This window comes from Podarcis vaucheri (genome assembly GCF_965113315.1).
Source record: "Podarcis vaucheri genome assembly, chromosome: 15".
Lineage (NCBI taxonomy): Eukaryota > Metazoa > Chordata > Lepidosauria > Squamata > Lacertidae > Podarcis > Podarcis vaucheri.
Genome location: NC_138753.1, coordinates 30,218,926 through 30,245,994, shown reverse-complemented (window position 1 = coordinate 30,245,994; position 27,069 = coordinate 30,218,926). Strand labels below are relative to the sequence as shown.

Genomic DNA, 27,069 nt, shown 5'->3' with positions numbered 1-27,069 from the left:
TGCCGCGGGAAGAGGGGCCTCCCGGCTGGCCGCCTTCCCCACGAGAAGCCCGGGAAAAAACGTACAAATCAGGCTGAAAGTTCGCTTGACTTCCAAAGGTCTACGGTTTTTATTGTGAAATACAACTTATTTACATACAATTGCGTAACCAGACTCTTACGGACAACTAAACTTCAGGGCAAAGGACAAACCCGCGCCCCCAAGGTGCCCCCTCCCCCGACCACTTTCCATATCCAGAAGCAGACCGGGCCCGCTTGGCAGTTGACTCGGGGGCCCAGGACGACCCCCTGCTCCCCTGCAAGGCAGGCTGGCGGGGGAAGGGCATGTCCTCTAGCAGAGGAGGAAGGGGCTCTACAGATGTGACCTCTCCCCCTCCCCAAATAGTGGGGCAAGCAGAGGCTGAACTGGCCTGGTTTGGAGGGCTGAAAGGCAGTTTCTGAGCAATAAATATATAGCGCAGAGAAAGGCTGGCGGAGGCTTCTTGAAAAGCCTCCAGTCCTGAAAGCTGTTGAATTGCAAATGGCCCTGGGTGCAAGTTCTGCGGGAAGAGGGCTTTGTGGCAGCATTTGGACAAGTCCGTTTGCATCTCCAGATACCACAGCGGCTGAAGAAATCTAGGAGGAGGAGGAGGAAGAGAATCCTGGCTTGCGCATGGGGAGCAGTGTGCGCAGGGAAAGGAATGGTGATGGCTCACTGTGAAGAAACAGAAACCCAGACGCCCCACCCATCATCAGCTTCTTTCTTCCTGGGCTCAAAATGTTGACCAACCCTACAGATATTGGAGCTCCTGTGGATACTGAACTGCTGGTTATAGGATGATTGGAGCACTGTGGGCTGTGACTCTGAGCAACACCTCAGCTGGCAGAGCAGGAGAATCTCAGGGTTGTGGGTTTGAGCTCCACCTTGGTCAAAAAGATTCCTGCAATGCAAGGGGTTGCCCTGATGGTCCTTTTCAACTCTATGTTTCTATTCTCCGTTTAACAGCAAATTTAGCTGTGTAAGAGTAGGGAGGGCTTCTATGGGTACAAATAATAATTTATTATTATTATCCTTTAAGCCTCAGGAGTCTAGCCTGGCTGAGCTCCCCAGAAACTTAGAAAGTTGGACTGCATTTGTGCAAGAGTGGCATAGTCCTAGTTGAGAAAGAGGCTGTGCGTTGGAGTCTTTGCCTTTTCTGAAAGTTGTACATGGAGGCCCCCCTTTCAGTAGTTTGCTTGGAATAATTCCTCACAGATATGCACCAGGCCAGGGCTGGGGACCCCACCATGACACCCCAACGCACACTATAGCATCACTAGGAACTGCCAAACTCTGCTATAGACCAAGCCTTAAGGTCTTTCCACCAAGAGCTGCAGCCTCAGAGGGCCTTTGAAGATAACAGTGATGATGCACTTCTCTAAGGCAAAGGGAATCAGCTGTCTTGTGGCATCCGCCACCTCTGATCCAGAACTCTGAAGAACCAGCCTCCAGCTCCTATGGGGGTGGGCAGTAGACCTGTGAGGAAGACAGACAGGTAGACAGGTTACTCTTAGGCTTTGTCCCGGAGCCTGAGGGCAATGCTGGAAAGGGTGATGGGTTCAACCTAGGCCAGCAAGGGCAACACTGCAGGGGTGTGCCAACAAGTTGCATAAAAAGGTTTCAATTCCTCTATCCGCAAGGTATGTGACAACGTTCTCAGCTCCCTCCAATTTTATTTTATCCATTTAAAGTATTTGGATCTTGCTGTTCAGCCAAAAAAAAATGCTACCAGAGTTGTTTACAATGCTCAATAATAAGATAGTCCCTACCCTCAGGTTTAGAATAAAAATGGCACAACACTAAAGGAAAAGGGGAGTGGAGGAAAAAGGAAAAAGCCAAACTCAAGCACTAGATCTTATTTAAAAGCTCCTATAAGTGCTCTTTCTTGCAGGGATAGGGGAACACAGGAAGCTGCCTTATAGAGAGTCAGAGCACTGGGTCCATCTAGGTCAATACGGCTTGCACTGGCTAGTTGCAGCTCTCCAGGGGTTCAGACAAGGGGTCTTTTTCAAGTCCCACCAGGAAATAGTGCTAGGGATTGAACTGGGACCTTCTGCTTGCAAAACAGGTGCTCTGCTATTGAGCTGTGGCCCTTTCCCCAAACATTTGGAACGGCTAGATGGAGACGCCTTCCACTGGGCTTCCGCTGACCCACCTTGGACTCTACCACCCACCTGGTGACAGAAATGCCTTCTGGAGAAAGGGGCAAGGCCAAAGGTACCTACCGGGCACATTAGGCTCCCTCTTCCAGCAGGTGCTTCTCTGTCTCTTTCAAATTCTCCTTCTCTGGCCTGTTATCAAATGCAACAAAGGCAGTAGTTAGGAAGCCAGCCAAGTTCTCTGGCCTCGGGGTTAGGGAGGAAAAAAGAGGCTCCTGGATTTGGGACGCAGTGAGGAGCAGCAGGAGGTCCAACCCCAACCTAGAAGCTAGTGAAGCTCAGCTGTCCTGGGTCCTGCCAAAGTCACTGTCCTGATCCACTCGGTGGAGCGCTCACTGTGTAGGTCACAAGTCTGTGCTAGTAACACAGCAAATGTGCCCCACTTGCAGGCAGTTGTGGAGCAACGCAGTTCAGTTTCTGGCCCGACTTTTCCTCCACTTCGACAAAAAGTCATCAAAATATTTTGCAATGAATTTCCTTCACCTTGTATACGTAGCAGAAGAACGAGATAGCAGAATGGTCTGCACTACACTGAAAACTGTAGCTGCAGGGTGTGGGTCCTAACTTTGAATGGCCCTACAATGAAAACTGCTTGCGATGGGAAACTAGCACAGCTGTTAGTAGAGTGGTGTAGAACTTTTCTCCCCAAGTGGGCTAAACTTCCATTGGAAAGGAGGTTTTATTTATCTGTTACAAAACATATTTATACAGCTTTTCATCCTTTTGGGACTTGGGTGGTATGCAATCAATTTCAACCACAAAGCAATAAACACAGTTCATAAAACTAATTTACATCAAACACTTTTGCCTGGGGCTGAAAAGAGTTCACTGTTGGCACTAGGCGAACCTATCTTGGGAGTATGTTCCCCAGCTGGGAAGCCACCACTTTCATTGGTGAATACCAGGTAAAGGAGACACCTGAGTAAAGGTTTTGGCTGAAGACCTCAAGACACAGGCAGACCAATCCCCCTTCAGGAGTTTGTATCCTAAGATGTTTAGGAGGATTTTAAAAATGCAGTCTGTTTAGAAGTGATAAATATCAGTTGGATGCTTCCATGGTTCCCACCTCAGGCCCACATCATTCTGCCACATGTGTAGAGACTCGGCCTTTTTCATTTTAACTTCTCTGGTTCACCAGAGCCTGTCAACAACCCGGCCCATTGGCACTCGCCTGTGACCCATTAAAGCTTCATAGGATCCAGGCAAGTGAATTCTGGCACTCCTGGTTCCTTGTTGCAGCCATTACCTACTGATCCCAGCCCCAAACCATCCCTTGCTCTGTCTCTCAAGGCTGTGTGGTTATCGTCTTCATCTTTTTTTGAAGAGAGTGATTTACTTGTATCAATGAACAGTTGGTGTCCATTTTCTGTGATGGCCAAGAGACCAGTTGTGGTTCCCACAAGGCCAGGCAAATTGCCTCTAGCCAGCTTACACACACACACACACACACACACACACACACACTTACAGTTCTGTCTCCTCCACCTCTGACTCCGTATCTCCATGCCTTCTCTTCCGGTAGCGGCAGATGACAACCACCACGACGATGACAATCATCAGAAAACAAACAGCGCCAATGATGAACGCTAGGATGTGGATCTCTGAGAAAGTCACTGTGCAGGGATGAAAGGCATGTTGGGTGTGCAAGAGGGATATAGTAGCCCCTGTACCCCAGCAGCACTGGCTACTGAGCAGCCCCTCCCCCCCCAGCAAACCCACCTGCACCCTCCCCCCGAAGTCACAAACCTTTTGTCACCACTCGTAGCTGGATCTCACCAGTCGGACCGTCCACATCGGGCGGGTTCCTCACGTGGCACTGGAAGGTCCCGTTGTCACTGGGCTTCGTGTCCCAAAGGATAATGGAGCCATCGTTCTTGTGGATGTTGCCATCCCATGTGACTCTGCCTTTGAAGCGGCCTGATGTCGGTGGAAAAGGCTCCTCACTGTAGTAGAAAACCTAGGAAGTTGCAAGGAGAAGCCCAGCTATCATGCCTGCCACTGCTGGTATTAAATGACAGCCACTTTTCAGTGACCTCGGTCCTCTGTGGATAGCACCTCCCACTTCTGCAGGAGATTTTGAAACTGAAAATGGCCTGGAGGAGGAGCAGGAGCTTCTCTAAATGAATATACTCCCTGGGAATGGGTGAGATTGACTAGTCAGGCCTGGCCCGGCCGTGCAGCAGGGTGAAGCAACTTCCTTCAGGCAGCACCAAAGAGTGGGAGAGGATTTGTGTCTGAGTGGGACAGCAAGACTTTTCAAAGTGCGGGTCCTGGCTAGGGAGGGTGAACACCTTTTTAGCTCTCTGCCTTAGGCAGCAAAATGCCTTGGGCCAGCCCTGCCAACAGTGGTGAACTGCCCTTGATTAAGCCAATCTCCAAAGAGGAATCTGAACCATCTTCCCATCAGGGACTGGTTTTTGTTGCATGGATGTCAGCTGCAGCTATTCAGAGCAGAGACATTATAATACAAGCCGTTTTCAGGATCTGTAAGCATTTGATCAGCAAGAGCCCCTTACAAGTCCCACTTTATTGGGCGTGATTGGTCTCTGGAGCTTCATAGCCATGGTACAAGGTGACACCCACTCCCCTTTGCTCCACAAGGGTGCAGGATGCTTATTCAGAGCATATTGGACATGGGTATAGGCAGGTGGTGAGCGGATTGCAGAAACCGGGCTGCAAAACTCCCAACTTCACAGGGAGGTATACCAGCTGCTCAGGATCCTCTGGAGGCCAAGCACCAAACTGGGGCCACAACCCTGGGGAAGAGCCCAGGTCACGTTCCACAAAAAGGCTGCAGAGATGAACTTACAAACTCAGATCTGCCAGGTTCCTCAGGCTGGAAGTGCCAGGACACTGTCAACTTTGACCCGACTGCGGAATAGCTGCGGAAGGTGCATTTTAAGCGCACTTCTGTCCCGTTCAGGACTTCCAGGGACTTAGGGGTGTAAATGTCCACAGCTGACACAGGCCACAGCACTGGAGGGGAAAGAAGCATAGAAAATGAGCCCCTACAGGGGGGAAGCACACACACACACACAAGTGTCAGCATTCCAGCTTAGCACCAATAATCCCCCAGAGCCAAGAGAGAGGGTTGGTGATGCCCTGGCTAAATTTTCCTTGGATGATTTTCAGGCAGCCTGGGGTGCTTCGGGCAGCCTGGAAGGGGAGGGCTTCTCAACTGCCCTGAAAGATGGCTGGACTCAATGCCCTGACGGGCTTCAGCTCCTGAAGAAGATGGGCTCCTGCTACACCCTATAAGCATGGGGAAGAAGCATGAAGAAGATGGGCTCCTGCTACACACTATAAGCATGGGGAGAAACTTTGGTCTCTCCAGGGAACGCGGGTGGCGCTGTGGGTTAAACCACAGAGCCTAGGATTTGCTGATCAGAAGGTCAGCAGTTCGAATCCCCGCGATGGGGTGAGCTCCCGTTGCTCGGTCCCAGCTCCTGCCAACCTAGCAGTTCGAAAGCACGAAGTAGATAAATAGGTACCGCTTCGGCGGGAAGGTAAACGGAGTTTCCGTGTGCTGCTCTGGTTCGCCAGAAGTGGCTTAGTCATGCTGGCCACATGACCCGGAAACTGTACGCCAGTTCACTCGGCCAGTAAAGCGAGATGAGCACCACAACCCCAGAGTCAGCCATGACTGGACCTAATGGTCAGGGGTCCCTGTCCCTTTAACTTTACCTTTACCTTTACCTTACCTGCAGCTGTCAGGCAGAAAAGGCTACCCCAAAATAAAATGAGCTTCTTCTTCCAGTGTAGCACCTACTCTTTGGAAACCCCTCCTGTACATAACAGACAGGCACCATATTCACTGACTTTTTGGTGCCTTGGGAATAAGTTCCTTTTCCAAAAAGCCTTTTAAATGGAGATTTTCACCCCCATTTTTATGTGTGCTAGGTTGAGATTGTATCTATGTTTTCATGGTTGTTATTTTTATTGTTAAGTCACATGGGGATGTTATAGGGAAAGCAATTCATAAATTAAGTAAATAAAACTGAGCAGTCACTTTGGAGACTGGCTGCTCTAAAGGATTCCCATGCCTAAAATCTCCCAACGCTGGCTTGTGTTAGTCCCTGGGCTGCTAGCTGCCCATCTCTTTCTCCTGCTCACCCTGAGAAGCTCCTTAATTTCAGTCTTCAGGGAAAGGGTCTCTGCCCTTACCCAGATGCCAAAGGTTGCAGCCTCTGTTTGGATGCTAAGGCACTCTGTATCTGCTTAGGGCACAGGTGAAAGGACACGTGGGAATTACCACTCCCTTCCCATTGACCATGATGCAACAAAGGCAGGGTATCGATGCACAAAATAAAACAGTAAAATAAATAAAGCAGCTCTCTTTTAGAAGTTGGGCAAAGCCAGTACTCATGGGTGGAAGGTGGCAAGGTCCCCAAAGTGGTCTCTCTGCCCTTGGGCAGCAGCTGGACCTCCTGATCCATAAATCCCTAGGCTACCACCACCACCCTCGTCAGGTTGGAGGAAAAGCCAAGAGCTGCCTCTGCAGAAGAAGGAAGAACTGCCAGGACCTTGGCTCTGCTTCTCCTCTAAGTGATTCATGGTAAAGTAACTCCTTATGATAGAGATGTTTGATTCCTACATCCGGCTTACAAAACACGTGAGTTGATTCTGTGTCCACAGCGAATGAACTCTGTGGCCATGTGATGCAACAGGTAGAGCACTGGGCTTGGGCATGCTAGGACACAGGCATTGCCAGGCTGGTCTTGCATAAAACGCGGCTGCCTTCTGGCCTCGGTTTCCAGCATGGAAAAGGGGAATGGTGCGGAAAGCGAAACAGCGAAAAAACAAAACCTGCCAAGTGTCTCTTCTTAAGAGTGCTGCATTAGGGAAAGGTGTGAAGGTCTGTTTTCTCAAGGGAGGGAAGGAGGGTCTCCAGAGAAGCCAAGCCCTTGTGGGAGAGGAAACTGATCCCTCATTGGCCTCCCTTTATCTCTCAGCAGAGCAGAGCACAAACATTCCTTCTTTTTGGCAGAGCCCTCCAGAGGGAGGGGAAGGTTGGCAGGAGAGGAAAAAATACACACAGAATAAACAGGAGCTCAGGACAATATTTTCACCACAGCCCCTGTTTAATCACACCAGGGTAAACCGTCCACAATCAGCTGGATTTTGACAGCTGGAGAAAAGCAGAGTTGAGGCCACATTGCACAGGTACAGGCAGGCAATAGCGGCGCAGCTGGCCTGAACAGAATGAGACCACTACTGGCCATCCCCTCCTGGCCCTGGGCCCTCTGCTGGACACCCTCACATGGTCATTCCCATAGGAGGCCAAGGAAATGACAGTGGAGGGGAGTCTTTCTCTGTGCCTGGAAGACACCTCAAACCTGTTTGTCCAAGAGCGCCTGTGAGCTCTCCACTGTCCACACAGCCCAGAAAGTGGCTGGCTTGCCGCCCGGCCAGCCTGCCTGCCAGCTTGCTTTGGAGCTCTTGCCCCTAAGAGCAGAGCCCAGGGCAGGGATTGACAAGCAAAGGGAGAGAAGAGCAGGGCTGTAGTCCTTACCTAGCAGCAGGAAGCCCACCCAGCTGGGGCCAGGCAGCCCCTGGGAACGAGGTGCCATGTCCACACTCCACAGGCAGTGCCAGCCGCTGGGACGGTGGAGAGGAGGCAGACTGCTGCAGCAGAGTACAGCCACTCCTCTCAGGTGCCCTTCTCGCTCGGGACTAAACAAGGTGGAGCCACGACGAGGGCTCTCTGCTTCTCCTCCTCCCCTCCCCTCTCCCTCCCACAGGCCAAACCAGGAAGCCTCTCCCAGTCTTGCTGCTGCTCCAGCTGAGGCTGCCTCCACCCTGACTTCCCTGGGGCAGGCGGTAGTTTCCAGAGGAACTGGGACTGTAGTTTGACTGCACGTAGCACTCCTCAATGTGTAGGGCTGGTTGCGATTCGTCAGGGGAAGCCCTCTCCACATGCTCAGGAGCTCTCTCTTTCTGCTAACTTCAATTCTTCCATAGCTGAGCAGGGGGTGCTTAGCTCCAGCGAAGAGAGGGGGAGGAGAGATTGCCATTCTCCATTTTGGCATCAACCTGATGATCAGACCAGGAGCACCTCCTTAAGTCATGGCAGAAGCAAGAGGCGAATGCTGGTGCTCTGTGTCAACGGCTTTGCAAAGTTCTCCACCCTGTTTGTGGTCAGAGGAACTGGGAGAACATAAGAGCCCAGCTGTGGGATCAAGGCAGCAGCCCATCCAGTCCAGCGTCCTGTTCTCACAGTGGCCAACCAGATGCCCATTATGGGAAGCCCACAAGCAGGACTTGAGTGCAGCAGCGCTTCTCCTGTGTTTTCCAGCAACTGGTATTCAGAGGCATGATGCCTCTTAGCAGAGGATATACAAACTACCCATCCTGGCTAGTAGCCACTGGTAGCTTTATCCTCCATGAATTTATCTACTCCTCTTTTAAAGCCAGGGACCCAGCTGGTGCTGTGGGTTAAACCACAGAGCCTAGGACTTGCCAATCAGAAGATCGACGGTTTGAATCCCCACGATGGGGTGAGCTCCCGTTGCTCGGTCCCAGCTCCTGCCAACCTAGTAGTTTGAAAGCACGTCAAAGTGCAAGTAGATAAATAGGTACCGCTCCAGCAGGAAGGTAATAGGCGTTTCCGTGCACTGCTCTGGTTCACCAGAAGCGGCTGAGTCATGCTGGCCACATGACCCGGAAGCTGTACGCCGGCTCCCTCGGCCAATAAAGCGAGATGAGCGCCGCAACCCCAGACCTAATGGTCAGGGGTCCCTTTACCTTTACCTTTTACCTTTTAAAGCCGCCTAGATTTGTAGCCATCACTACCTGCTGTGGGAGAGGATTCCATAGTTTAACTTTGCCCTGCATGAAGAAATCCTTTATTTTTTCTGTTCTGAAGTTCTAATGTTATGAGATGGAGAGGGAGGGAATCTCTGACCACTTTCTCCATGCCATCCATAATTTCAACACATCTATCATGTTTCCTCTTACTCAGAGGAGTTACCCTTTCCCTGAATTTCTTCAGAGAGAGATGGCAGTGAAAGTTGCAGCATTCGGGACTTTTTAGTTTAATGTGCCCCAGATCAAACCTTGTTCCAGGGCACAGGGATGGGGGGAAATATGTGGAGAACATTCTGAAAAGTGGCTGCCTTTTTTTCTAAGGGTGTGAGGGGGGAAATAGATATTGGGCAGTCACTCAGAAGAAATTCTTCTGAGGAATTTCAACTCAGCCCTAGTGAATACCTTCCAACCTTAATGCTGCTTGGATAAGAATTTAAAATGATTTCTTGCAAGTGATCAGTAAGAATTAAGGTTTTCAGTGAGCTCCAGTGCAGATGTCAAAATGAAAGACAGAGGCAGGGAGATCTTTGCTGGCAGGGTGGGCAGAGACAACAGGGAAGCCTTCACAATGACAAACTCTAAAGCCTAAGAAGCATGCATGTGTGTATTGAGGTGGGGGTTACAGGGTCATTTCACACATGCTCAGAGGCTCTCTCTTCCGTTGATGAGCCAAGCCCTGCCTTGCAAGCCGGTTCTGGAGCAAGCACCTGTTGATGTCTTATGCACCTTAGGCCAGGTCCAAATAACAGGCAACATGACCATGAGCACAGGGGCGGCTGAAGCAGCATGCAGCAGGGTTGTTTAGAGCAAAGCCCCCCCCCCCCAATCTGGCCTGCAAGCCCTTCCCCACTCCCAGCAAAGCTTCCCTGCCAGTCTGGCTGTTGCCTTCCAAGAGTGCAACAGAGAACTCTTGAGCATGGATTGTGGCACCGCGAGGCCTCCTTCTCTGGGGCTGTGGGAAGGGCATACAGCTGGGGTCAGGTCTCAACATGTAGCAACAGCAGCAAGGATTGCTGAACAGGTTCCTACTCTGGTGATGGGAGGATGGGAGGGAGCTGGGCTGGCTCCACAAAGGCACTTTGTGCTTTCTGGCCTGGCCGAAAGCTGATCTGACAGAAAAGGATGGATTGCATTTGAGCTGATTTTCCCTTTGTCTGGCCTGAGAAGCAGCCTTCAGAGTCAGCCATCACAACCAGGATTGGGCAGTCAGCTCAGAGAACCGCAGGAGCTACTTCTCTGGGCTTCTGAGTCTCCAGTGCTCTGCACTCCCTTCTAAACATTCTCTAAATATCCTCTAAATATGGCCATGCAGTGTGTGCAGCAAGACTACTTGGGAACAAAATATCTTCCATTCATGTTATATTGATGTCACTTGGCTGCTGGGAGAGCTTTCCCCAGGGAGATCTTATTAACCCTTCCCCCAGATAATTTAATATCCTCTCTGCCTCTGCCCTCCTCCCCAGGTTGTCCTCTCTTGTCCTGCGGATCCTTTACAACAGAGAAGAATGCACACATCCCAAATGAGCTGGATTCAAAGGCAAGAGGAAGCCACTGACAGGGGCATCAGAATAATTCTGCAGCAGATGCAGCAGGCAAAACAGAACCCACAAAGTACGGCATCCTATTCTCACAGCTGCCAACCAGATGCCCCAAAGCATGAGTAGGCAAACTAAGGCCCAGGGGCTGGATCCAGCCCAATCGCCTTCTAAATCTGGCTCACGGACGGTCCGGGAATCAGCATGTTTTTACATGAGTAGAATGTGTCCTTTTATTTAAAATGCATCTCCGGGTTATTTGTGAGGCATTCATTCCCCCCCCAAAAAAAATAGTCCGGCCCCCCACAAGGTCTGAGGGACAGTGGACCAGCCCCCTGCTGAAAAAGTTTGCTGACCCCTGCCCCAAAGGGACGAGGCCCACAAGGAGAAACTGAGTGCCAAAGCCACTCTCAGCTTCATTGACTGTGAACCCCAAAATTTGCAGTGCCAAAGTTTTGTAATAGTTTTGTAGTGTTCTGCAGAGAAAACCCCATGTTTTGCAGCAACCGAGCTCAAACTGGGGGGGGGTCATAGGTATCACCCCAAAACCCAACGTAGTCTGGTTCACTTCAAACTGGTGCCAAAGTTTTGTATTGTTTTGTAGTGCAAACCCCAGATTTTGTTGTTGTTGTTGTTGTTTAGTCGTTTAGTCGTGTCCGACTCTTCGTGACCCCATGGACCAGAGCACTCCAGGCACTTCTGTCTTCCACTGCCTCCCACAGTTTGGTCAAACTCATGCTGGTAGCTTCGAGAACACTGTCCAACCATCTTGTCCTCTGTCGTCCCCTTCTCCTTGTGCCCTCAATCTTTCCCAACATCAGGGTCTTTTCCAGGGAGTCTTCTCTTCTCATGAGGTGGCCAAAGTATTGGAGCCTCAGCTTCACAATCTGTCCTTCCAGTGAGCACTCAGGTCTGATTTCCTTAAGAATGGATAGGTTTGATCTTCTTGCAGTCCATGGGACTCTCAAGAGTCTCCTCCAGCACCATAATTCAAAAGCATCAATTCTTCAGCGATCAGCCTTCTTGATGGTCCAGCTCTCACTTCCACATATTTTGTAGGACCCCCCCCAAACTGAGGAATTGATACTTCAAAGCAGGGTTCATATTTAACACCCCGAAACCCAACACGGTCCAATTTACTGCAAAATGTGGGGGTTTTGCACTACAAGGTTCTGCCAAACTATTACAAAACTTTGGCACTAGTTTGGAGATCCCAAATCTTGGGGTTCATAGTTAATGAAGCTCACTCTACAATTGTGATTCCTGGCAACTGGTATTATTCAGAGGCATTTACTGCCTCAGGGGGTAGCACGCAGCCATCGTGACTAAGAGTCATTTGTGGCCTTAATACAGTGGTACCTCAGGTTAAGTACCTAATTCATTCCGGAGGTCCGTACTTAACCTGAAACTGTTCTTAACCTGAAGCACCACTTTAGCTAATGGGGCCTCCTGTTGCTGCCGCGCTGCCAGAGCCCGATTTCTGTTCTCATCCTGAAGCAAAGTTCTTAACCTGAAGCACTATTTCTGGGTTAGTGGAGTCTGTAACCTGAAGCGTATGTAACCTGAAGCGTATGTAACCTGAGGTACTACTGTATGCAATCCTAACTCTGCACCCACTGCTCAGTTTAGGAAAGAGAGATAGTTCTCCTAGGAAAACCCAAGCCATCTCCTATCCCTCACGTGGCTGGCTGGCTGGTGGCAGCAGTAAACACACCCAGGACACCCCAAAATTTGTTGATCCGGGACAAACAGCCACCTGCCAGAAATTCCCCCCAGACGTCACCTCCCCCTTTGAAATCCCAGGAAAATCCACAGCCCTATTCCCCATGAGGTGTAACCATCCTGGCCCTCAACACCGACCCACCCAGTCAAGACAAAGTCCCAGCTCTGACATTCAGTGAGCTTGGGAACATGCCAGAGTGACAAGAAGCAAACACTCATCTGCATGTTATTATAGAGAGCTCTTGGCTACTGTATGAATATCACCGCAAAGGGGGAGAACTGCATTGGACTGCTTTTCTAGCACTTGGAACCCCAACCCTTGGTTCTGGCTCCCCACAACTACTGCTGCACCCAGGCATGGCACATGCACAGGGCTGCAATGCTTCCATGCTAGTATGAAACATGCACAGTGGTGCCTCGCAAGACGAAATTAATTCGTTCCGCAAGTTTTGTCGTCTAGCGAATTTTTTGTCTTGCGATGCACGGTTTCCCATAGGAAACAAAGTCGCGAGACGTTTTCGTCTTGCAAAGCAAGCCCATAGGGAAATTCGTCTTGCGAGGCAAATCGAAAACGGAAAAACCTTTCGTCTACCGAGTTTTTTGTCTTGCGGGTCATTCGTCTTGCGAGGTACCACTGTAGTACGCACAGAAGCCTGTGATTCTCACATGCAATTCTGACACTCACAATGATCGCTTGATGTTGAGGCCCAGATGCCCTCTCAAGCTGGTCACCCCAAGAATTTGCACAGATGAAACAGAGAGACAAACAGTTAGCAAGTTTTATTCTATTGTAAACAACAGACTAACACAAGGCTGCATTGGAAGGGTTTGAAACCACTGTTATGCGTTTCTCAAGGTCCGCTAGCTTGCTTTTGAGCTCCCTGTTTTCTTTATGTACTTGTTGTAAATGCTTTCCTTGTATCTGGTTCTTCCTCTCCAAGGAGGTAATGCTGCCTTGGAGAGTATTGACCTTGGCCACCATCTCTTCCAATTGTTTCATCAGTTTAGCCATTTCTTTGGTGGTTTCGTTAACTTTCTGGTCAACGTCTTCTGGGTCCTGGTGTGGTTGTATTGTGTGACTGTTTCCTAGGGCCATGGCGGTCTCTGTGGTTTCGGTATCCCCCTTGGTTGTGGCCATTTTGGCTTTCCCGTCGATCTCTCTTTCGGGCTGTGTGGTGTGGCTTTTGGTGGTAGGGTTCTGCAGGTCTCTTGCCGTTGTGTCTTGCTTTCACCTTACATACCCCTCGCTGTTGCGTCTGGGCTGTGGGTCTTAAATGTGGCAGTCGATGATTTTGGTGAGCCTCTTTCCTTTCGCTATGCCCTTGTTTCGCTCTTGCTTCCCTAAGGACAGCTGACCTCCCAGGAGCAGGTTGGTTGGTTGGTTGAAGGGCTTCTCTCGGACCTCAGTGGCTGACTGAATGCCCTGGAGGCAGAATGATGGACAGACAAACAATCAGACAGAAGGACAAACATGCAAGCATACAAGAGACAAGTAAAAATGTACAGGGCAGAGCTGTAGCTGGGTGATCTTGCGCCCCTGGCAGAACCATCCAGATTGTGCCCCCTATCCACGGACAAATTAGCTCTTCTTTCCGCCTCTCCTCCCCCCATTCAATTCACCCTCTATTAAAAACCTTTTCTTATGATGCAATAAATGATATTTTTATTTACAGACATATCTATGGACATATTTTAAGCCAGTTTTGCACACACACCCCTCGCCTGCGCCACTCGCAGGGGCTCACTTCACTACCCCCTAGCTATGGCCCTGGTACAGGGGGAAGGAAAAGGGGGGAAAAGATGGGTGGTGGTAGGGGATTGTGTGTGTGTAAAATATTGAAGTAAGAAGAAAAATTAAGATCTGCAAATAAAAAGTATAAGGATAAGGATAAGAATTTAAAGATGAAGGTCAAAAATCAAGGTAGAGAGTTAAGTTTAAAAATGGAAGGTGAAGTTAAAAATTTAAAGTCGAAAATCAAAAATCAGAATGAAGATTCAAGGTAAAATGTGAAATAAAAAACACATATACCCACCCAAAAGAATGGGGAGGGGGAGCGAAAGTTACAAATTTAAGAACTGTTTGGCCTCCCTGGCTCAGAGTCCTGGTTTATTCTGCTGCGTAGCTAACATATCTTTCTTCCGTCTCCCTGGTGTGGTGGGAAGGGTGAGGAATTCAAATATTATTATTAATAATAATAATAATAGTGATAAAATTAATAAGAAAAGAAGAAAAAGGGGGGAAAGGAGAAAGCAATGACAATAGTAGTAGTAGTAGTAGTAGTAGTAGTAGTAGTAGTAATATTTTTAAAAATTTAGAAAGCGGGGAGGGGTAATGATTAAGGAATAAACGTAAGACTAGAGTAAAGATAAGGAAAACTGATAAAAAGGAAAAGGGAATTGCCCCCCTAAAGAAAACATTTTTTAATAAAAATCTGTTTGTTTATTTCTGAAAGTCTCCGTTGGAGCGCACCAACCTGAGGGTGGTTTTCGCAGCGTTTGGAAACTCACGAGGCTTGCAGATCGGTAGCGTCCGCAGGTGGGAGCCTTTGTCGGCTCAGGCCTCCTCCGTGGGGGCCACCATTCTCCGTCTCCTCCACGTTCACCCAGTCCAAAGCGGACCGGCTGGGCTTGCGGGGTCCCGACCCGCGGTAGCGGGCTCCGCAGACCCAGCCGGCCGAGGGTCAAAGCGACAGGGAGGCAGCGCCAGAAGCCGCCGCGCTCCTTCTCCTGCGCCTCGCGGTCCCGGCTCTCCGGGGGCGCAATCGCTGCGTCCCTCTCTCCAAAATGCGGCTAGAGTCGCTGGCGACTCGGGACCCGGTTCTGAACCTGGGTCTCCCCTTTGTTGGGCGGGCGGGGGGGGGGTAAGATCCGGGGACAGAGCGAAACGTGGGGATGATCTCCCCGCTTCTCCTCTCCTCCCGTGTTTTGCTTCGGGGTCTGCTCTAAAGCAGAGCGCATGGCAGGGCTCCCTCCCCGCTTCTCCCGGCGTTCAGCTGCTCCCCTACCTCCCCTTCTGCCTTTAAAGATTGGATGGAGCTTCACCTTTTCTCTAACCCGAAGGTTTAGGGTCTCCTCCGTCTGGTTCCGAACTCCTGCGTCTGGATCAGCCCTGGGTGGCCTGGGAGAGATGGCTCCCCCTAATTCGCCATCTTTCCCGGAAGTCCAACCACTGCAAAGAGTTACCGCTCATTCTAAAGCATTCCCAGGAGGAACACAAAGGAAAACTAGGAGATGTGGTCAGGCAAAAAAAAAATAATAATAATAAAGATGGGGGTGTGCTTGTTGGCTAGGAGGGGGAAATTTGGCTAGAGTGCTGAAAGGGTTACTTGCTCTAGGAAGAGAAGGGGAGGTTTGCAGAGGAGGAAGGGGGGTTGGGTAAGGGGTCTAGGGAAGGTTTGGGGGCAATAATCGGAAGAAAGCAACTGGAAGAGTTTGGGGCATGGAGGTTTTTAAGCAGAGGTTTGGATGGCCATCTGTCATGGATGCTTTAGCTGAGATCCCTGCACCGCAGGGGGTTGGACTAGATGTTCCTTGGGTGTCCCATCCGATGGGACTGAAACCTGAATACAGGGGAAGAAGGGAGAGAGTGAGGAGTTTGCCCGCTGATGGGCTTGCCAGGGAAGAGAGAGGGGAGCGAGCCTGAACACCTGCATGTATTTATTTGAGGATTTTCAGTATTTGTTCATCAAAAGATTCCTAGCTGGGGAAGGCACCAGCCTTTATGCCCAAGTTGAGCTCAAAATAATAGGAATAGTTATGTCTTTCCGGCAGTGTATGCAGACTCTTCAAGTGTCCCTATTTTCCAGGGACATCCCTGATTTAGAGAAGACTTCCCCATTTCTGATTTGATCCTGGAATGCCCCACTTTTCCTTAGGATGTCCCTATTTTCATTGAAGAAATGTTGGAGGGTATGATAGGATAACTCTATTTTTAATTGGAGAAATGTTGGAGGGTATGGAGTTATCCAACCCCTGAACCATCTGAAGGCAATCCCCGTATAGGAAAGGTTTTTTATTGTTCAATGTTCTATTATGTTCTTATATACATGCTGGAAGCTGCCCAGAGTGGCTGGGGCATTCCAGTAAGATGTGTGGGGTATAAATAGTAAAATTCTTGTTATGGAATGGGACATCCCTATTATCATTGGAGAAATGTTGGAAGGTATGGTGTATGGGTGTTTAAAAGTTTTCAAATGGTAACAACCAGTAAGAGTTTGAGAAATGGATTCTAAAAGTGCATCTCCGTTCCTCTTTTCAGCTGAGTACTTAAAGGGAAATAAATTGGTATATTTGGGGAGATCTACTGGAAAGAGCCTCAGGTGATTAAAACTACTTGGTTAGATGGAAAACTGATTTAAAATTTACAGATTGTTCCCTGTTGAAGGAGAATTATATGAAGATGATGTACAGATGGTATATGACACCAGTGCAGTTAGGGAAAATGTACAAAACTAGTTCAAATATATGTTGGAAGTGTAAGGAAAAGGAGGGGACATTTTATCATATGTGGTGGAATTGTAATGTAATTTAAAAAATTTGGGAAATGATATACAATGAATTAAAGAAAAAGTTCCATTTAACATTTGTTAAAAAACCTGAAGCATTTTTGTTAGGGATTGTTGGGAAAGACCTGCCAAAAAAACCTGAAAAACATTTTCATTTAGGCGACAACGGCCGCAAGAGTTCTAAAAGCACAAGGATGGAAGACTGAAGAAATCCCAACTAAAGAATCATGGCAAGAAAAATTGAGGGACTATGCAGAGCTGGCAAAATTGACACATAAGGGACAAGGATAACTGTGACTTTAAATATGAATGGGAACCCTTTACAAAGTATTTGAAGACGCAACAAAGCTAACTGGACTCCTTGGCAGGTTTTGAATAAACATTCACAAACTTTTTATTGACAATAATCAGTTAAACAATTTAAGGATCTATACAACTTTGCAACATGCAGAGAACAGCATTTGCAGAGAAACCAAAGACTGGAACTGAGGGAAGTCAGGGAGGGGGGGAGGGAGGGAAAATGGGGGGGGGATTAAGGATGATATGTTTTTGGATAATTTGTTTTGTTTAAATTTTCAATAAAAAATATTTTTTTTAAAAAAACTACTTGATTAGTAGATGGGGGGAAGGAGAGGGAAAGGGAAAGAACTCGCATTCGTTTAACCCATCTTGGTTTAAAACTTCCAGAAAGAATCTGTGTTATTTTGTTTTTAAATTTACAAATGATAAGGGAGGCTGGCAGAGATTTACATTGAGGAGACAGCGGTCAACGGACTTGCCAAGAGGTGTTGCATTGAAGCTTGCTTGAACATGCCAGCTGGCCTTCCAGTGATGGAGACTCTTCTTCTGCCTCTCCAAGCCAAAACCAAACTTTCCTTCTTAGGAACAGGATACCATTGCAAAATCTGGTGCCTGTGTTTGAGGGTGATGCACAACAATGCAGTTGCTTCACCTCCATCCCCATGTATTCACATGCTGCCCTGGAAGAGGTGCCAGACATCCCATACATAGACATCTCCCCAGAAGGGGACATGGGGGATCAATGCCTCCCCAACAAGAAGCACCCCCCCCACATGCCTCCCATTTCAGAACTCCTGTCATTAACATATAATAAAACAAATAATTGGTTTTTTTGTCCAGGGTAGGGGAGTAGCAGCTGGAATGGATATACAGTGGTACCTCAGCTTACATACGCTTCAGGTTACATACGCTTCAGGTTACAGACTCCGCTAACCCAAAAATATTACCTCAGGTTAAGAACTTTGCTTCAGGATGAGAACAGAAATCATGCTCCAGCGGCGCAGCGGCGGCAAGAGGCCCCAATAGCTAAAGTGGTGCTTCAGGTTAAGAACAGTTTCAGGTTAAGTACAGACCTCCAGAACGAATTAAGTACGTAACCAGAGGTACCACTGTACACCCAATGCCTGAGCCAAAAATTCACCTACATCTGTAATCAATAAAGTTGTGGCTATTTCTAATCCAGATCACTGTGCGCTTGAATTTATTAATCACACCTTACATTTAGACAGGGACAGGGGTGGGGGGGCACTGTGAGTGGGCCTGCGGTATAAGAATTCTAAGGACTCAAATATAGAATAGATGTTCATAAATGTACCAGGCAAACACATACATAAGCATATAAACCATGGGTACACAAATTAAGGCCCGAGGTCCGGATCCGGCCCAATCACCTTCTCAATCCGGCCCGCAGACAGTCTGGGAATCAGCGTGTTTTTACATGAGTAGAATGTGTGCTTTTATTTAAAATGCATCTCTGGGTTATTTGTGGGGCATAGGAATTTATTTTTCCCCCAAAATATAGTCTGCCCCCCCCCCACAAGGTCTGAGAGACCAGCCCCCTGCTGAAAAAGTTTGCTGACCCGTGTTAAAACCATGTGTCTGAAATAGTACAGGAGAGCAATCCTGAAACCATTTTGGCTCTCCCAAATTGACCTCAAATATTTCTCTGCGAGGAGGAAGGAAATGGGCAAAGCTTTCCAATTGTCTTTGGACTTTCCAATTGCCTTTTTACACCTCCCTGCAAATACAGTCTGTTAAGCTGAGCAAACTATCAATATGCGTAAGAGATTCAGGAACTAAAGCATTTTCCATCTCAAAGGAATGGCCAGGCCACCCAGAAAAGGCAATCAAGTAAGTCATTATCAGGTATCCTGGCAGGAGAGAAGCAATCTTCTCAGATTTCTGCTGGAGACCACCTCCTTCTGTGATGGTGTATATATGACGTTTTGGGGGGGTGGTCTTGGGCTACAGTGTGGGCAATTTCAAAAGTTTATTGGGGCTTGCGCACCATTGTTCTGGGTCTCTCCTACCTTCTTGCAAGGAGGGGAAGGAACTGTTGCAACAGAAAAATAAAGATCTGCCTTGCTTTCTATGGATCTTGCCTCCATCCATTCATCTCTGAGTGATCATGGACTGATCAGTCCCTTGGGGAGTTGGGAAGCAAAAGCCAAACCCCCTGTTTTTTCTATAACACCTGCAATAAATAAACAAACCTTGGGGCGAGTTCCCTCACCTTTTTTCCAGAAAAAAAAGCACTGGCAAAAAATCCCCACACTCTGAACAGTTTTATCTTATGTTATCTTATGTTTTGTTCTCTTTTTTGCAAGATCACACACCACCAGAGGTCCTCCTACAGCCCTCTCAGCAACAGCCCTAACAGGCTCAGCTGCTGGACTACAACTCCCAACATCCCTTGCAGCAGGTATTGCCCTGCAGGATTAGAAATGCAATCCAGCCACAGCTAAGGGACTCCAAACAAACAGAGAGGCCAACAGCTACTGAAACAGATGGGCTCAGCCCAGGGCAGGGAGGCCCCCAGCAGAAACCTTGGGGTGGGAGCAAGGAGCACCCAACCCAGGGGGCAAGGAGGACAGCTGGACACAATATGGGTAACAGGGAGGCGTTGCCACAGAGTGGGTGCCAAACCTATAAGGGGCTGTCAAAAGGGGATCTCCCATTGCCACAGAAGTGGCAGGTCCTACAATCACAATTCCAGCCATGTAACAGGGAAGCCCCCCACCAAAGGGTCTCCTGGGGAAAGGGCTCAGGCCCAGGGGTATTGCAGCTATTGGTGAGGGATAGCATTTTGTGCGCTCTGCCTTCCTATCCCCACTTGTGTTCACAAGCCTTCCTATAAATCAGAGTCCAAGGGCTCTGTGGTTTGATAGGAGCTCAAATGAAGAAATTGGCATGTATCTGGAGAGCCCACAGATACTCAGTGGGTGGCCTCTGATGCAATCCTACTCAAGAGGAGAGCCATTGGAATTAATTGGAAAGGCTGGCTTGGGCTTATACATTTCCCTGCGTCTGCTCTGCGTCGTTGGCGACGTCCCAATATTTCTGGCACAATGCAGCAGGCTGACTTGAGGAAACTGAGGCAAGGCTTGCACTAGCCTCAGAGGAGAATGTTAAGTTGTGGGTGAACATATCAGACGACACAGCGATTCTTCAAACAGCTCTTCTTTATTCAGATGCCAGAACAGAACTAACTGAGGAGCTCAGTCAGCCTGCTTATATAGAGCTCCAGAACAATTGTAACTGTTGCCACTTTCTAAAACTATCCAATCACAGAACATCACTTTTCGATCCTTCATTTGCATACAAACTATCCAATCACAGAACGTCACTTTCGATCCTTCATTTGTATAACTATCTACAGTATCCCCCTGTTGGCCCAGGGTGAGAACATCAGTACATAACAGAGAACTTGGGGCAGAGTTCGTTTGGGCTGCTTTCTTTTCTGTCCTTGTCCCAAAGTCCTCCTTTCCTCCACAGTCGGCAGCCTTTTGTGCTCTGTAATAAACAAAAATCTGCCCTTATTCCCTTATGGGGGACACAAGAGCCCTTTTAGAGTCCTTTGCAGGTTCTCCATCGGTCGGAGAAAATAACAGAGGCCAACCATAGAATATTGAGAAGCAAAGCAGCTAGTAAGCCTGATCTTTATTGAACTGTTGCAACAGGGTGTCCCCTTCACACGCAGGAGAAAGAGGAGGACCCAGAACAAAAGTGTGTCAGCCCTTATATAGACATTTTTAATTGCCCGCCTTGGAGTCCAAGACCACCCTCAGAAACATACCTACATCACAGAAGGGGTGTAGCTCAAGAGCAATCTGAGTACGTTGTTTACCTCCTGCCTGGCAGGTTACCTGTTAATGCTTACTTGTTGGATACCCTGGGGAGCCTGGCCAATCTTTTGTAATGATAAATACTTCCTGAGCCAGGTCACAGGCTCACCCTATTCATACACAGATATACCCTTAAGACAGGTTTTGTGAATGAAAAGACAATGGGGAGGCTTTTCCATTTTCCTTTGACCTTGCAGAGCAAACATTTGGTCAGTCTGGGAGCCAAAATGGTTCCAGGGCTGTTTTCCTGTGCTGCTTCAGACATGTGGTTTATATATTTTTGTACGTGTTTGCTTGGTACATTTATGAACATTTATTATATATATAAGACCTTTTTTTTTTATTTCAGCTCCATGTCAGGAGAGCTGTAGTAGGCAAGCCTTTGCTGCACCACCACCACCCGCCCTTTACGCTTCTGCACTTCCTGGCAGGGCTTGTGTGTCGCAGACACTTCAAGCTGCTCCGAGGATGTTGCAGTGGAAACTTTGAGTGTCTTCAGTCTCTCTTTGCTGAAAGACTTGCCAAGACTCCTACTCAGCGATTCCAGGACACCCCAAAAGCAGACCTTCCCTTTCCCTTTACAGGAGTAAACAAGGTGGCACAAATTGGATGGGAGAAGTCTAATTCAGCAAGAGCCAGGAGATAGCTGGAAACGGAGAAGGATGCACCTGGGAGTCTGTCTCGCAGCCTTGGGTCTTGTCCTCCCTTTGTGTAAGTATACCTGGCTTGTTGTGGTGGGAGGGCTGGATTGGGTGGGAGGACATCAGAAGGACACACATCACCTTGCTGGGTCAAAAGGGCCCTCCAAGGTCCATCTAGGCCTCGGTTCCTAGCGGTGGCCACCAAAGGGAACCTGGAAGCCCACAAACTGGGCACGAAGGCAATGCCCTCCTCTGCTACCATGGTGGCCCATTTGGGTTACATCAGAGCAGCCAATCCAAGAGTTTGCCCCTCGCTGATGATGCTGAAACAGGCTCTCCGAACACCGCAGGAAACTCCCAGACCATTGCTGTGGTGCAGTGGATCAGTGCATCTGGCTATCAACCAGAACATTGGTGGTTCGAGCCCACCCAAGAATGGCTGTGGGCAGGATTCCTGCATTGCAGAGGTTTGAACTAGATGACTGTAGGGGTCCCATCCTGCTCTACAGTTCTATGATTGCATGCAACCAGGAGGGGGCTGTAGGGACAGGCAGGTAACTTGGAACTCATTTAAAGTGAGGGTTTGGTATCACCTCTGCAGATGCTGCAGGAGCCATTGTGCCAAAGGGCCTTGAAGAACCGTCCTTGCTAAAATTCCACCCAAGAAGCACTTTTAAGGGGCTGAGCAGGAGGATCACAGGTTTGGGGATGACATCCTCTCTTCCTCCTCCATGCTTCAGCCAGCTCTGTTGAGGGAGAGATGATTGGGGCACTAGGGAGGGGCCCTCGTAGACGGTGCCAGGGCTGTCTGCAGGCGGCTTCCAAGTGTTTCTAGCCATAGGTGATTTAGGGCACTGGGGCTTAAAATATGCCAGGAAAAGGACACAGGCACTGGGTGAACTGGGAAATGTCCCCACCCCCATCAAGCTCAAGAGCATGTTTACATGGATCAGGCTATCCCTGGGCAGGTGAGGCCCTCAATCCTTTGAAAATCAACCCAGCAGTAGCAGCAGAGGTGGATTCCTCACAGCTTCCTTGCAGACACTAATCCTGGGGATCTTAACTTCCACATTTCTTTTGCATAGCTTGCCCCACATCTTGGCCCTGCTGCAGATTGGGGCTAAGCCCCCGCCCACATACCTAACACAGACCCCACCCTCCAAGTACTTGTCCCTATTTTCCAGGGACAGTCCCAGATTTACAGAAGCCATTCCAGTTTCTGATTTGATCCCGGAATGTCCAGCTTTCCCCTTAAAGGTAAAGGTAAAGGGACCCCTGTGAAGTCCAGTTGCAGACGACTCTGGGGTTGCAGCGCTCATCTCGCTTTACTGGCCGAGGGAGCCAGCGTACAGCTTCCGGGTCATGTGGCCAGCATGACTAAGCCGCTTCTGGCAAACCAGAGAAGCACATGGAAATGCCGTTTACCTTCTCGCTGGAGCGGTACCTATTTATCTACTTGCACTTTGACGTGCTTTTGAACTGCTAGGTTGGCAGGAGCAGGGACTGAGCAACGGGAGCTCACCCCGTTGTGGGGATTCGAACCACCAACCTTCTGATCGGCAAGCCCTAGGCTCTGTGGTTTAGACCACAGCGTCACCCGTGACGCCCCTATTTTTACTGGAGAAATGTTGGAGGGTATGGAGTTATGCGACCAGCAAGCCAAGGAGATACATAACTATACAACCTTTATAAGACATGTGAAGGCAGCCCTGTATAGGGAAGGGTTTTTTTAAAAAAAAAGTTTAATGTTTTATTATGTTTGATATATGTTGGAAAGCTGCCCAGAGTGGCTAGGGCAACCCAGTCAAATGGGCAGGGTAGAGATAATAACAATAATAGAATAGATGTCCCTTTTTTCACTGGAGAAATGTTGGAAGGTATGCTAACTAGAGGGGAGGGGGCATTGTGCTTGTTTCCATAATTTATATCCCACAGCTTCAACATTATTTCTGCTGCTAAATGTTCTAATTCAAAACTATATGAAACAAAACATCTTAACTGATGTTCCTGACTAAAACAGCTGTGGTCGGTTCAAATAAAAGCTCCTCTGATTTAAAAGCATGAGTCTTAGCATCTCTCAAATGCCCTGGTAGAGAGAGAACTGTCACAGATGGGAGAAGCTGTTGTTACTTTCCCCTCAGCTCTGCTCCCCCACTACGTTCCACATGGAGGGCTCCCCCCCCCACTGCCCTTGGCATGAGAGGTCCTGAAACAGAGAGAACCAAAGGTTTCTAAAGGCCTTGGACAAGGCTTTTCTGAGGGGCTGGTGAATGAAATCAGAGCTCTTTCTCAGCCAGAGGCACCAAGGAAAGGGCAGAGTGGAGACCTTTTTGCCCTAGCCTTGTGGTCACCTGTTTTTTCTTCTGTTCTCTAGCCTTATCTTCTGAATCGCACAAAGTGGGCATCTCTGGGCGCCGCGTGACTGTCACCTGCCCTCTAGAAAATGCCAATTGGAAACTGGTCAATAAAAAGAATGGAAATTATAATGTCACCGAAGAAAATGAAATCTTGACCATTGAAGCCATGAACAACATGGAAGTGGTCAAGGGTGACTTCACCTGTCAGAATGGCACGGCATCCCGCAAGATTTATCTGCAAATCAAAGGTCAGTGCTCAAGTTTGAGGTTCTGGTGCTATAAATCCTCTGCGTTCTTCAGGCAAGAGCTACTGTGAGGGTTGACTATGCTCCAACCCCAGTATGCCTCTGAATAATACCAGTCGGTGGAATCGAAAGGGGGGGAGGAGAGTGCCGTCCCGCTCTTCTCCTGCTTGCAGGCTTTTGTTTTGGGGCATCTCATTGGCTGCTATGACACTGGGCCAGCTGCAGGGCTCCTCTGATGTGGGAGCTGGAGGGATCCAAGGGAGATGCAAAGAGCTTCTTCTCCTCCTGTGCCAGAAGCCAAGTCTGGGGTATCCATTCCCTGACCTTGCAAACAAAGCCTGCCTGGCCCTAGCAGACTCAGATAAAACTGGAGGAGACAGCCGCCCCACCCCAGTGAGATCTTTCTCCAGAGCCAGATTGTTCCAGACAGTGGCGTAGCGTGGGGGGTGCAGGGGGGGTCGGCCGCACCGGGTGCAACATCTGGGGGTTAGGGTTAGGGGGCGCAAATCCACGGGTTAGGGGGCGCAAATTACTTGCCTTGCCCCGGGTGCTGACAACCCACGCTACGCCACTGGTTCCAGAACATCCCAATACATTTTGCTGTCTGCAGTGAAGGACAAGACAAATCCCACCCACCCCCTTGTATGTGTAGGAGCATCTAGAGGCTGGAGGGCAGCTCTGTGCAGAGGCTCCTCTGCTGGACTCCGGCGCACAACAGAGCTTCCTCGCATGATGGCTCAGCACTACCAGGCTGCCCAATCCACCAGGGGATGCAACATTTTACCCACCAGGTGCCAGAAACCTATGCTATGCCACTGGCTCTGTGCACCAACCCCTTCCTTGCCCCATGCTGCCTAATTGTAGGGCTGCCCCGCTTACCATGGCTTGACTCTCTTGCTCTCCTGGGCAGCCTGTGATGACTGCGTGGACCTGAGCATCGGGCTGGTGGCCGGCATCGTCGTTGCTGACCTGCTCATTACCCTGGGGATCATGTTCCTGGTCTACTACTGTAGCAGCAAGAAGCCTGCCACCAGCTTTGGTGGGGGGGCCGCAGGGGGAGGCACCCGCGGACGGACACGAGGTGAGTACTCTTGTGGTACACCAGGACTCTCCACAGGGGTGACTTCAGCTTCCTCCGTTGTCCCACAGAGAAAATTGGAAGTCATCTAAGCTGGGGTTGGATTGGTAAATGAATGCCGAGCATATATGGCTCCCATCTGGAGCTGGAGGCAGGGAGGGCTGCAGATCTGGTGGCAAGGGTGGGCTCTGGTACGTCCACAGCTTAAGAATTTGGGAGACCTGAAGGCTCCTCTGGGTGTTGCTGGGATGGGATCAGCTGGTTCAGGGCTTGCTTCAAGGGGTGAACTGGAGGAGAAACCAGCTGGCTGGCTGGCTAGACCCCAGCAGGGATCCTGATTGGCCCAGCCCAGAGGTCATAGCAGCAGCAGTTGCTCTGGGGTGGGGTGGGGGGACTTTACAGCCCCATCGTTCTGACACAAAGTATTTCAGCTAAAGCACCCAGGAGTTCCTTACATGTGCGGACAGGGGCTGATGCCCCACGCTTATCCACCCTGCAATAACCACCTCCAATTCTTGGCTGTGCTAACAAATACCCACTTTGCATTGTCTTCCAGGCCAAAAGGTGGACCGCCCCCCACCTGTCCCAAACCCAGACTATGAGGTAAGCACAGCAGAGGGTGGCTGCCAGGGACCGGGAGGGAGAGTCTATGGAGGGCGGCCAAAGAACCTGATCACCATCGGCACTGGGAGGGCCAAGGGCTAGACTGGGCACACCTGGCAGGAAGGCCCTGCAGCCCTCTGGGGGCAGCTGCTTGCTCACCTGAGGCAATCAGGCCCTGCTTGCTGGTGACCCCCATGGCCTCTCCAGGGGGAGACAGAAATGGCCCCATCACAGAAGGACCTTTGGTGAGTAACCTCTCCTCTTTATTCCAACAGCCCATCCGGAAAGGCCAGCGGGAGGTGTATGCTGGGCTGGAGCCCAGGGCCTTCTGAGACATACCACAGTCTCTGGCCACGAAACCTCATTGTTGCTGACTGCTGGTGGCACCGCCGTCTCCCTTTGCCACGAGCAGCTTCCCTTGGTGGCAGGTGGGCCGCCACACACCTCTCCCTGAGTCTCACAGCCTGGAAAACCACCCTCCTTCTCTGCAGCTCAGTCCACTCCCTTCAATGGGTCCAGGTGCGCCTCCGATGGGGTCCTTCCCAGCTCCTCGATGGCCCACTAGAAGAGCCTCCTTCTGGGTCAGATAAGCGTCGTATCCAAGTCATGCCTGGAGCAACTTCAGCCCTGCACTGCAGAGAGGGATGTCGGGCACGAAGACCTGGGACAAGTCACAGGGACTGGGAAGGGTGCTATGGGCTTAGTGTCATAGGCCCACCTGGGCTTGCACTGTGAATGGTGTTCCAACCCTAAGCCAGCTCAGATTCTCCCAATTCCTCTTCTCCAGCCACACACCTGGGCAGGAGCTGGTTGCTGGGTTATGCAGGTGGGGGGAGAAATGCTGGGCAGAGAGTCTTGTCCCATTTCTGGAACCTTAACTATGGGGGCTGATAGAAGTCAAGCCCTGTTCTAAGGCATCTCCCCTTTGTTCATTCATCAGTCCTGGGCCTTCTCCACCACATCAGCCCACCTTTAAGCCCCTTTGTGGTTTGGTCCCCACCCCACCCCAAAAAGTGCTCCTGTGACCCAGGGAAAACGGTCGGCCCTGATTAAATAATCTCAGCTGACTTCTCGGCTGCCCTTCTCTCACCCAGCCATGCTGTGTTTGGGCACCACAGCAGATGCGCTGACCTCTTGGGGGACAGAATTGTATGTATTTTGTTTTGGTTGTGTTTGCAAGGAATTCTAATAAAGTGCCTTCCAGGCCAGCGTGCTGCATCACACTGGCTCTCTTTGCACGTCATTCTTTAATGG

General features: G+C 49.6%; 2 protein-coding genes and 1 long non-coding RNA gene across 9 annotated transcripts; 1 reads left to right on the top strand and 2 right to left on the bottom strand.

The window, feature by feature from the left end:
* Positions 1-80: 80 nt before the first annotated feature.
* On the bottom strand, positions 81-7,862 carry MPZL2 (myelin protein zero like 2). The gene is made up of 6 exons (XM_082200693.1): positions 7,690-7,862; positions 4,987-5,153; positions 3,924-4,134; positions 3,646-3,790; positions 2,244-2,309; positions 81-1,494 (listed from the first exon to the last, which is right to left on the bottom strand). Exons 1-5 carry the CDS (start codon positions 7,745-7,747, stop codon positions 2,252-2,254), a joined length of 639 nt encoding a protein of 212 aa, XP_082056819.1. The 5' UTR covers positions 7,748-7,862; the 3' UTR covers positions 81-1,494; positions 2,244-2,251.
* Positions 7,863-13,006: 5,144 nt separating this feature from the next.
* LOC309519782 lies at positions 13,007-15,445 on the bottom strand. The gene is made up of 2 exons (XR_014214017.1): positions 15,284-15,445; positions 13,007-13,664 (listed from the first exon to the last, which is right to left on the bottom strand). It is a non-coding gene; the product is annotated as an uncharacterized lncRNA (long non-coding RNA).
* CD3E (CD3 epsilon subunit of T-cell receptor complex) lies at positions 15,351-27,038 on the top strand. 7 transcript variants are annotated; one of them, XM_082200901.1, is made up of 7 exons: positions 15,420-15,477; positions 18,797-19,468; positions 21,476-21,602; positions 23,907-24,137; positions 25,045-25,215; positions 25,769-25,815; positions 26,091-27,038. In XM_082200901.1, exons 3-7 carry the CDS (start codon positions 21,554-21,556, stop codon positions 26,145-26,147), a joined length of 555 nt encoding a protein of 184 aa, XP_082057027.1. In that variant the 5' UTR covers positions 15,420-15,477; positions 18,797-19,468; positions 21,476-21,553; the 3' UTR covers positions 26,148-27,038. The 7 variants fall into 7 exon arrangements, with proteins under 7 accessions (XP_082057030.1, XP_082057027.1, XP_082057033.1 ...); XM_082200902.1 differs by lacking the exon at positions 15,420-15,477 and having other exon boundaries at positions 18,647-18,897; positions 19,374-19,468; XM_082200904.1 differs by lacking the exon at positions 18,797-19,468 and having other exon boundaries at positions 15,351-15,477.
* Positions 27,039-27,069: the final 31 nt, after the last annotated feature.

Coding starts and splice junctions, on each gene's coding strand:
- MPZL2 (XM_082200693.1), bottom strand. CDS start 7,747: ATGGCACCTCGTTCCCAGGGGCTGCCTGGCCCCAGCTGGGTGGGCTTC. Junction 4,135..4,986: donor AACCTGGCAGATCTGAGTTT/GTAAGTTCATCT, acceptor GCAACTTCCTAG/GTTTTCTACTACAGTGAGGA. Junction 2,310..3,645: donor GAGGTGGAGGAGACAGAACT/GTAAGTGTGTGT, acceptor ATTTGATAACAG/GCCAGAGAAGGAGAATTTGA.
- CD3E (XM_082200904.1), top strand. CDS start 21,554: ATGCACCTGGGAGTCTGTCTCGCAGCCTTGGGTCTTGTCCTCCCTTTG. Junction 25,216..25,768: donor CACCCGCGGACGGACACGAG/GTGAGTACTCTT, acceptor ATTGTCTTCCAG/GCCAAAAGGTGGACCGCCCC. Junction 25,816..26,090: donor TCCCAAACCCAGACTATGAG/GTAAGCACAGCA, acceptor TTATTCCAACAG/CCCATCCGGAAAGGCCAGCG.